General features: G+C 34.9%; 1 protein-coding gene across 5 annotated transcripts in view; it reads left to right on the forward strand.

The window, feature by feature from the left end:
- Positions 1 to 11,768, forward strand: part of LOC110023529 (F-box/LRR-repeat protein 13) — a 64,909-nt gene that overhangs the window by 47,882 nt on the left and 5,259 nt on the right. For all 5 annotated transcript variants that reach the window (XM_020722996.1, XM_020723000.1, XM_020722999.1 and 2 more), the window contains 2 exons: positions 2,392 to 2,463; positions 3,212 to 3,283. In XM_020722996.1, the coding sequence (XP_020578655.1) occupies positions 2,392 to 2,463; positions 3,212 to 3,283 (144 nt within the window). The remainder of the gene's footprint in view (positions 1 to 2,391; positions 2,464 to 3,211; positions 3,284 to 11,768) is intronic.

Consider the following 11,768-nt stretch of genomic DNA (forward strand, 5'->3'; position numbering starts at 1 on the left):
TATATGTATATATATATATATATGATGAGTAGTATTTTTAAAAAATTTAATTGACTGCAATGCTACAAAGATTTATAATCAATTAAAAATATTAACTAAGAAAATAGAATAAAAATTATTAAATTAGATTCAAATGATGTTTTAATATAAACAATAATTTGTAAATCTTGCCTCAACCCTTAACATCTTATGACTAGGTGATTAGGGTTGTCAAAATGACTCTTCATTCGTGAACAGCTTGTGTTCGACTCGCTAAACAAACGAGTCTAACACGAATACACTTTTTGAGCTTGAAATATAAACAAGCCGAACACAAGATGAGCCTGTTCTCGCTCGTGTTCTGCTCGTTTACAGCCCTAACCGTGGATTGAGCGAGTTCACAGGGGACCAATTATGACAAGTGTTCAAGAGTTGTCATAGGCAATTGTTGGTAGTGTGGCATCATTGCTAGGAATTGTATTTATTTTCGCAGGGGTTGTGGGCTGTACATTTTAGTTGTTTATGGGAACGAGAAAATTAGATGGGCTTTAACAGTTACCTTACCCTGTAACTATTCTCAAGGGAAAAATTTGAATATGTTATTGATTGAATATTCATGCTTTTATATATACATATATATATATGTGTATACATATATATGTGTATATATATATATATATGTATACATATATATGTATGTGTATACATATATATGTGTATGTATACATGTGTATGTATACAGATATATGTGTATGTATAGGTATACATATATGTGTATGTGTAGGTATACATACACATGTGTATGTGTAGGTATACATACACATGTGTATGTGTAGGTATACATACACATGTGTATGTGTAGGTATACATACACATGTGTATGTGTAGGTATACATACACATGTGTATGTGTAGGTATACATACACATGTGTATGTGTAGGTAGAGACAGCCTACCTATACGATACAACACACACAAACACCCTAAAAGAGAAAAGATACAGGGAAATTTAAAAAAAAGAAAGATACCAAAATCGCAGAAAAGAAGTAGCTAGGGACCAGCCGGTTTAGTTCTGCCTCTAGGGCTGTAAACGAGCCGAACTTGGGCGAGCTTAGGCTTGGCTCGTGTTCGGCTCTTTTGAAATAGCTCGTGTTTGAAATCGGCTCGTGAACAGTGTGTTCGTGTTCGTGTTCGGCTCGTGTTCGGTTCGAAATTCACTCGTTAAACTTAAATTGAGAAAAATAGATGTAAAGTGGGAGATTCAAATCTGGATCAAATATATACAAAAGAAGACACTAACCACATTGTCACATGAGGTGTTATGATTTAAACTTAGACATAAATATATATAATATATTATTATATAAATAATATATGTAAAATAATATATGTAATATATTGTTATATAAATAGTTATATATATATTTTTTATTTCGAACTAAAACGAGCCGAACACGAGCGAACAAAGAGTTGTTCGTGTTTGGCTTGTTTACTTAACGAACGAGCCTAACACGAGCTACTTACGAATAACGAGCTTTTTTGACAACCCTATCTATAATAGGACATCTAAAACTTTAACTTCTCCTGACCTGCCTCTGCCTCTAGTTCTAGGGCAAGATCCAGCTAACACATTGTTGAGTGCCGAGCCATTTCCCGAAGTAACCAAAGTATCATCTATTAGGTTCCCAAGCTGAAGTTTGCCTCCAATCTTCTTCTTCCTTCCTTCTTCTTCCTCCTTGAATAGACTTGTCATTCCTTCTCAGAAGACTGGCTCATCTAATCATCGCGTTGGTAAACAGAACACCGGGCAGATAAAAGCTGATGAGCATCAGAATAAGGATTGTCAACTGTTGCAACGATTGTAGGTTCAAGTGTGTTGAAACATGAAATGTTTCCTCTTCCCCTAATGCTTCCTGCAACTGAGGAGGGGTTGAAAGTGTAGGTTGCTCAGCAGGGCCATCCAATTTCTCATCGATCGCTGAAATAGTATTTTCAGAGGGAGGAGCCACATGGGCGATTAAATCTGACACCATAACCTGTTCTGTGGTAGTTTTCTCTTTAGATGGAACAAATATATCCAAAGCTGTGGGGTCAGATCTATTCTTATTCACTTGATCTTTATATATATATATATATATATCACACACATGTCCTCAATCCCAGGCAATTCATCATTGAGGGTATTTGTTTTACTATTTATGTTCATTTCTTGTTCTGTGTGTTTTTTATTGCTTATAAATTTACTTGCACGTCTTACATCTTGATCAACTTCTCTCCAATTCTTTTTCTTACATTTTTTTTTTTATAGCTCGAATTTACATAGTTTTTTTTTTTTTTGTGGCTTTCTTCTTGACAAATGTTGCTACTATGTTAGCTTGTCCTTCACAAACTAATTTTATTTTCTAAAATGCAGATCTTATTAATTTGGAGAGCCTGAACTTGGATTCATGCAAAGTTGGGGATGAAGGTCTATTGAATTTGAAGGGTAATGATAGAACTTGGATTTCAATATTGTAACGAACTCTTTTAAGTTTCTATTATCATCTAGCATAGTTTTATCTTGTCTTTAGGACACCTAGGACCACACATTTACGATGTAAAATGCCATATGCAATTAGCATTTGCTAACTCCATATACCTGATATTTTAGATCTCATGCTTTGAGCTGATGTGGTAGAAACAATCATTTTCTTGGAAGAACTTTAGAACAAGTTCATAACTTTTAAACTGTCTTTAAAAGGTGGTTGTTGTCTCACTTTTACTACTTAAATTTGACTGTATTTATATTTTTTTCCCCTTTAGGAAGTCTCATCTTACATTTCAAATTAGTTGCAACAAATAGTTTGTATATATATATATATATATATATATTTGGAAAATTGGTTTCTGAGGAACCTAGACTTTTGATGGAATCAAGCTATTAAATCTGAAGTTTTGTGTATTGATTGGACAACTTTTAAGTTAACCTAACAACCTCCTGGCCCATGAATGAAGATTAAACTATTGTATTTTAGTTGAAAAAAATATAATAGACTTCAATATTAGCTTTGTTGCGAAACTGAATTTAAACTACAATGATTGGCACCCTTCAACCGGGGTGCTAATTTAATCAGTCATTTTAATTTTGCTGCACTTGATGCCGTGTAATCAATTTATGAAGTAATTTTGTTGCTAGGCAACTTAATTTTACTCATACGCCTGTTAAAGCAATCTTTTCTTTTTTCTTTTTTTAGGGCTCCTGCAATTGAAAAGCTTGGAGCTATCAGACACAGACGTTGGTAGCAGTGGTCTTCAGCACCTTTCTGGTTTGCTTTTATTACTTGTGAATAACATTGTTATATCATGAGATCTCATTCTTTCAAGACATCTATCAATTGTTGACCTATAATGTGCTTTTCTAATTTTTGGTCTATTTTTATGAGATGCATATTCCTTGCACTCATGATATAAAGTATTTGTTGAGAACCCTGTCTGCTTAAATGTCATGGAATAATTTTTGAGAACCATGTCATTGTTGCAGTAAACTATTTTTTGCTTTAACTGCCACATGATTTTCATCTTTATGGTGTAGAAGGATACTAATAAATCATTTAGAACTTTCATATTTGTTTTGATTATACGGATCAGCTTATGTTATGGAGGTGTATTGTCGTGGTAAACAAAGAACTTGTGTAAATGATAGAATATGTGCAAAATTAGATGAATGTTTAGGATTACTCCTACAGGTGGAGTGAGTCTCAGTGGTTTTTTTATTCAAGGCAACCCTTGAGAAGTTTTAAAAAGTTGAGTAGTGTAAATTAAATACTCTAAAAGCTAAATCAATGAAATTTTCATAAGTTTTGAATTCTTTGAAAAATCAAATCATCAAATATTAAGCTGTATAATAAAATTATGCCCCAATTTTCTTACACGCAGCATATGCATAAACTATTATTAAACAAAAGAATTAACTATTATTAACTACTTAATTACAAAAATTTGATGGCTTTGCCGTTTTTGAGCCTAAATATTTTGAGTTGATGTGCTATACTCAAAGATGAGTTTGCTTCTTTATAAGAGCTTGGGGACTCCATTAACGAACAATGGATTCATGTGTTTGAGCAACTTCCTATAGGTGAAATAGAAGGGAAAAGAGAAGAGAAAAATAAAGAATATAAGAAAGTTATAAAGAAGATATCAATAATCAAATAACACCAATTTATTCCTCGAATGTATTTTAAAGTTTGGTTCATGCCTTGTGATTTGTCGAAGGATCATTGTCAATAATCATGTGTTATGTCATCCAAAGAAATCTTTGAGACAGGGTTGATGTTTGTGAGGCAATCTTATGTCAATACTGGTTGAAAGAGGGCTTCATGTTTCTATTATGTGCATTCTATGATTCTCTACCTAATAGATTAGGGCCATTGGGGAATTTACAGCTTGGGTTGTGACCATAATTTAATGTTATTATTTCATGGCAAACTTCTTGATTAGAGGACCCCAACCATAATTTTTCTTTTCTTTGCTGTCATTTGGCAGCATAATCTGTTTGTCAAAGGGCACATGACATATCTTTACCAGCGTGAGATCTTTTAGAGTGATTATAAAGCTACTCTCAGGTGAGACTAGTTTTAAATTTGACATTATTGACAAATTGTTAGATATGATGGTTGATTAGGTGATTTAAGCTTTAGTTGAAAGATATCTATTGAATGTTTTCATATTTTTTATTTTTATTTATTTATTTTTTTTTTGAGATTTTTATATTTTTAACTTGAACTGAACTCCAAATGATTTTTGCCAGAATTTGGGTGTATTATTGAAGTAAGAACCCCTCCGGAGAGGTTTTCTGTTAAGGTCATCATCGTGGTATTTGAATCTTCATTGTTACTTTTGTCTTGATCATACTTGCAGTGGATTTGGTCCGTGATTTTTCATTTGACTAAATTGGTTTGAAAATTTATCATATTGCAGAACCTATTAATTTAATCTTTATACATAGAAGATTGAGTCAATAGGTTGAACTAATTATTGTACTTTGCTTGCAGAGGATCGTGTTTTTGATTTGCAATTTGTTCAAATTTATTTAGAAATTTACCACATTACACATCTTTTTAACTCTATTTTTGTAAATAGAATCTGATACATGGATTGAACTCATAATTGTACTTTGTGAGTGTGATTGTGCTGAGAGTTCTCATTTTAAAATGGCATTTTTTTGGTTAAAGACTTTGAAGGCCATACGAAAATGGAAGAAAATAATTTCGTAGACTTAGCAGTCCAGTATTAGACTTTCATTCTATTGATTAAACTTGCTTAGACTATGATTGGGGAGGGAATTTAGAATAGTTTTTTTTATCATGATCATTGGAATTTTTTTGTGGATGTCAGTCGAGGTAAGTTTTGTCAATTCAAATCTTTGAGGTGTGGAGGGTCTGACTTGAGAAGTGAGAGAACCCTGTTATGCAAGCAAGGCATTAACAGGATGTGTACTTTTCTTGTTTGGGTTTGAAAGAGAGCTTCCACATTATTTTAAATAATACTAACTTTTTATTAGTTGTATGATTCTCGGGGAGGGCTAAATTTAAGTTTATTTAATTTTTTTATTTGAAAATTTACACATTGTTGACTTTATTAACTTTCTCTTTTTACATAGAAGATCAAGTCAATAAGTTGAGCTCACTATCGTATTTTACTTAGTTGCAAAGAAGTGATTTGTAAATTGACTAAATTTATTTAGAAATTTATCATGTTAGCCGTCTTGTCAATTCTATCTTTGTACGCAGAGGATCAACCATATAAATTGAACTCATAATTGTACTTTGAGAGTGTGGTTGTGCTGAGAGTATTCTTTTAAAAATTACATTTTTCTTTTAAAGGCCTTGAGAGCCATATGTAATAAGGTAATTGGAAGGCAACAATTTTGTTGATATAGCATTTTGTTGATCTCATTTTTGGTGAGGGCAAAATTCTTCTACTAAAGCCTATGATCTAGCCTTAGGGCTTTCCCAGTGACTATCTTAGAGGATTAGTGGCGCGACCCACACCATTTAAAAGCTCAAACCATCTCTTAACTCCCTTATGGGGCCTAAAATGGGTGATCCCAACTAATCCCCATTTGGCCGAGTGGTAATGATTTCGAGCTGTCACCACCTGGTTGAGTGGCTAAGATCATGTACCATCACCGTTGGGTTGAGTGGCTAGGACCAGCACTTGGAGGCTTAAAGAGAGTTCCCATAGGATTTAAAAGTCTTAGGAAATCCATTATGAATTTCGTGTGTATTCACAATACACGAACATCACGATTTGCACATTCACTTACATGAACATCGAAATTCATATCACCCAACACATTTAATTGCTTCACAATTAATCAAAACTTAAATCGATTCTTTGAAACAATCGATCACGAATATGGAATTTTAAGGAATTTGAATTTGACGCGTTTTTAAACGTCGACCATCTGATGATCCGATTAGATGTTTTAGATTCGACTTGTGTTAAGAAAGACAGAGGTAGACCTAGGAAGAGTTGGGCTTTTTGTATTAAAAATATCTTAATTTACTAGAACTAAATGAAAATATGACACTAAATAGGGCGCAATGGAGAAAAAGGATTCATGTAGCCGACCCCACGTGGTGGGATTAAGGCTTTGTTGTTGTTGTTGTTTTTGTTGTTGAATTTGACGCATTGTTGACCTGATCGTCGACGAGCTTGACCGGATGATCTCGGATGATGAAAATAGACCGTGTCGGCGCATCCGGAACATCAAATTTTTCTAGGGGTGACACCCATATTGTTAGGGTTCTGAACGGGATCAAATTATGCTCGAATTGGCGAAACTTAAGTAAAATAGTAATGCTAAAAAAAAAAGAGTATAATAATAATAATAATAAGTTGGGTGGGATTTCCTAATAAAAGAAGATGAAGACCTAGCCGGCTCTCTCACGCGTGAACTCCTCCCTTACACAGCTGCTCTAACCGAAACTCTTAAAGCTTCCCCTCTGCTCTGCCTCACTACCCTGTCGCCACTTCCTCGGCTCTTTCTGCTTGCCACTTCTCCCTCTGCATCTTGCTCGCCACTCTCCCTCCCCTTCAGGCTTCGGCTCACCCCCAGGTAAGTGAAGGTGACCTCCCCTTATCCTTCTTGGCTATAAATACCCCACTTGGGGGTGGTGTTTTGGTGGTTGAAGCTTTGGAGAGGGGAAGGTGTTGCCAAAATCAGTTCTAAATGCCCTAACTGGTTCTCTCTTGGTGCTTACTGCTTTGGAGTTTCTATTACTCTTATTGTTCTTTCTTTGAATATGTTAAGCTAGGTATGGGTGGCTTTTTTTCTCCAGAGCTGCGGTTTTCTCTCTTCTTTCTTAGCTTCAACTTTCTTTCTCTCTTGGTTATTCACTGCCATCATCATGTTTGGTCATGGATTCTGGCTTTAATGTTTCTCTCGGTGTGAAAAGAATAAAAGAAAGAAAAAAGAGGGGATGGGGCTGGATGGTGGAATTGCATATTTACACCCTTAAAAGAATGTTTCAAAGTTCTTGTGGCTACCTACTCGCTCTCTACTTTGCCGTCTTTTAATTAAAATATGTTGGATATGCTTGGAATTTCGCTGAGCATGCTTAGAGTAGTAGTTTTCGAGCTTGTGGTCATTCATTTGTTCTCCACTTGATTAGCATGCTTTGAACTAGGTTTGTGAATGTTATGGCAGTTTACATCCTTCTATTTCACCGTTTTAGAAAAAAATGTGAGGCCTGCAATTGAGATTTTAATTTAGCTTGTTGAAGGCTATATTTTAGTCTACATCTTAGTGGTTTAGGAGCTCTTCTTTGTTCTCTACTTGCTCCTTACTTGAATGGCTTTCAAAGCATGCTGATGGCTATATTTTATTTTACATTTTAATGGTTTGAGAGCTTTTCTTTGCTCTCTACTTGCTCCTTACTTGAATGGTTTTCAAAGCATGCTTAAGGCTACATTTTAGTTTAAATTTTGGTATGGTTGGAAAGGAGATTGGGAACTTCCCGTTGCTCCTAGTTTGCTGAATTGGGAAGTTAAGGTTTAAATGTTTGTCTATGCTTTCACTTTAATAGTTTGGAGAAACTTTGAAACAAACTCTTCCTTGCTTCTTATTTGACTGCAGTTTTGGGTCTGCTTGTACTTTAATTGAGCTGCGGTTTTTTTTGGAGCTTTTCAGGATTGTTTTGGTGATGTATATGGCTGCAGTTTTTGTGTTGTTTTCGTGACCTGTTTAGGGTTTGGGTACAGTTTTTGGATTGTTTTCGTAACCTGTTTGGGTGAAGTTTTGGGCAGTTTTGGTAACCTATTTGGTGTAGTTTTTGGGTTGTTTTTGTAGCCTCCTTGGGCTGCGGTTTTTGCAACTTTTTGGGATCATATAGGAAGTCTCTTTGGCTGTGGTTTTGAAGTTGTTGGCTGACCTGTTTGCATGAGTTTTGAGTGTTGTTGGGAGGCTTGCCTTGCTGCCCCTTTACCTGTGAGACATTGAATCCTTCTTGTTGTGGCGAGCTTTCCCTCTCCTTCCCCTTCTCTCTATTGCCCTTACATAAAAACTATTTGGTGCTCCCTTGCAGCATTGGGAAGAGGTATAAATGTTTTAAATGTGATTTTGAGGGTTCTATTTCAAACGGATCAATCCCTCTTCTCTCTCTCTCTCAATTTTTCTTCTTTTCTTTCTTGCCCGATGGTCCAATTAGTGTTGCTTATACCTAGGTATAAGTGTGCATAGTATGTAGGTATAGGTGTCATCGGGCAAGCTATATGTTGGACGGTTCGGGGTTTAAGGGAGGTGATGACAAAGACATCTGCTAATAAAGTAGAATAATATTGCATCCTACGACATTTAGACCCGACTCAGAGACCTGATGCGAACGTAGGATGACAGTATTACTCACCGACAATAGACTAACGAGGACTCATGTTTTTTTAGGCTGCTGGCGATTCTAGCTTGATAGTGTGATTGACCTGTTGAAAGTATTTTCAAAACATATAAAGATAAAACAAAACAAAAATATATTTTTTATTAAACTAATACTTTGACTGTTAAATGAAATTATACTTTTAAATGCGTGACAAATCATAAACTTTGAGTCATACAATTTAAATTTCCACTTGTCAGTTGACTGTACTGTGTTAAGCATTTTCCTCTTAAGATTGTGTTGTTGGAAATTTTTAGTTGAATGTGGAGCTTTATACACGCTGATGATCGATGGTTGCCTTCGGAGCCCTTCGGGTATAATTAAGTTGAGCCTACCCCAACATGAATGTTTACGCTTCTCTTCGATTTTTCATTTGTTTCTTGCAGTTTTCTTTGAGTTTTCGTGAGTCACTTGTAATTTTCTTCGAGTTTTTGGTGTGTTTCCTACTAGTTTTCTTCTAGTTTTTTGTGAGTCACTTGCGATTTTCTTCGACTTTTCCATGAGATGTTTTACCACTTGTTTTTTTATGCATAAATGTATGTTTGTCTTGCCTGTTAAATTCTCTACTATACTTGTTTGCTCCTATATGCAAGACTAACTTCTGCGGCAGCAGCAGACCCGCCAGGTACGCAGATTCATTTTACTTACTGCATTTTACCGCCTATACTGAACATTTTACTACTTTCCTTTATTGATCTTTACGTTGTTTTCCTTTACTGCACTTCCTTATAGCATATTTTGTTTATGCATGCATTAAATTAATTGCAAGACCTTCAGGGTAGAGAACAATAGTCGGTTTACCTAGGGCGGATTACTATAAAACACTAAACATGAAACTGTTATGACATAGAGCATGAAACAAGTTTTCGTGGGCAACACGACGAAGATGCAACAGATGAAGGTTGACAATCTAAAATAACAAAACAGGTCTACATCAGTTAAACCTTTTTTAGAATTAAATAACATAACTCATTGGACTTTGAAGTAGTCTGCTTAGGACGATGTAAATCCTCATATTGTCTTTTGGGCTTTTGTACAACAATGTGCATCGTAAGTCCTAACTCTTTTAAGATTCTTAGGTTGTTGTTCGGTACAACATAAATCCCCTTTTCTGCCTAGGCTATTCGCACGATTGGGTACCATGCGAGCGTAAGCCCTAAATAATAAAATCGACAAGATTAAATATTAAATAACTTAACCTCTAAGACATAAAACCAAACACTTGGATAGTTGGGAAGTCACCGAGGCTTGCCTTGGATCCGTGACATCCTCTATTTTTTCGCTCCGTTGGACTTCTAAAATAATTGTTTCTATTTCGAGAGTTTTCTTAAGTTATTCTGGTTATTTAAGATGTAATTAACTATGGGGGATTGACTCTATAGAGAACTAAAAACTCAGGTAAAATAAATTTTATCTAATATTTATATTAGGTGGGGGAACTTGTCGGTCATACATAAAAGATTTTGCAAACCAAACGGATGTCATAAATTGTTTAGTTTATATAATTAAGGCCGCTATCAAGTGATATGTTTACCTTTCAAGGTAGTGTATCACTTGTGGTGTTGTGTTCGGTTATTTAAAGTAAATATCTGAGATCTATTTGGTCTCATCTTTTTCAAATCTAAAACACTATTTTTCATAATCAAGATTATATATATATATATATATATATATATATTAAATTAAATTAAATTAAATTTATCTTATTTTCAAAATTAATGACCGACACAGTCCAATAATGAACTGTTGACTTTTAGTCTAATATTAACTTGCTTAGACTATGATTTGGGAGGGAATTTAGAATCACTTTTCATAGCGATCATATCAAATTTACCATGAATGTGCATTGGAAAAGTTTTGTTAACTCAAATCTTTGGAATGTGGGGGATGTGGAGGATCGGAATTGAGAAGTGAGAAAATCCTGTTATGCAATTAAGGCATTAAAAGCGTGTGTATGTGTCATGTTTGAGTTTGAAAGAGACGTTCAACTCTTTTTTAAAAATAAAAATAATCGTAATATTTTATAGTAGTTACATGATTCTTGGAGCAAGGTAAATTTAAGTTTATTTAATTTTTCTATTCTTCACAATATTCTCTGATTCGAGCATTTGAGATGTTTGTATGAGCATTTATGCTGAATTTTTTTTTTCAATGATGTGATGTATTGTGCACGGCTTTTGGAAAAAGTTTTCAAGCTCGCGACGGATGATAGTTGTTCTCTTTGGCTTGATTTAAAAGATTTTCATTCACATGAATGTATGGTTGTTTTAGATGTGTTAAGGCCTTTTATGATAGTCATTCACATGAATTCATCGTCATTAAAATGTACTTTTGGCGTTATGTTGAGAAGAACCCACTACCATCTATTTGGTATTGGTCATCATGGCTTTATTTTGAGGCAAGCAATCGGTGGTTACTAGAACTTTCTTAAGAAACAAGTGGCAAGTGGGTGTTTTAGAAAGCTCTTTTGCAGACTGGTTGTGCAATGTAGTTCGATGGTATGGTCAGTGAAGTTTCTAAGGAAGTAGTTGGTTGAGGTTGTTTGAGATGTGTAATTGGTGACGATCATTGATGAAGGCATTAACTGCTATGCTTTATGTGCATTTGTGGCATGAGGAAAGAAGCTTGTGATATCGCAATTATAGTGCTCGAGTTCTAGCGAGCAGATAAATTTGTTGGCGATGGAGTTGTGCTTGGCAATTGGATTTGAGGTATCACTGACCCCTAATGCCATGAAGAGGGGATCATGCAGTAGAGTGCTATCATTGTGCACAAGTTTTTAAGGAAGTAACGGTCGCAAGTTTCTCAGGATTGCAGCCATTGGTGTGCAGACAAAATTGCAATATATATATATATATATATATAGTTGGGTGGGATT

Source organism: Phalaenopsis equestris, unplaced genomic scaffold, assembly GCF_001263595.1.
Source record: "Phalaenopsis equestris unplaced genomic scaffold, ASM126359v1 Scaffold000224, whole genome shotgun sequence".
Classification (NCBI taxonomy): domain Eukaryota; kingdom Viridiplantae; phylum Streptophyta; class Magnoliopsida; order Asparagales; family Orchidaceae; genus Phalaenopsis; species Phalaenopsis equestris.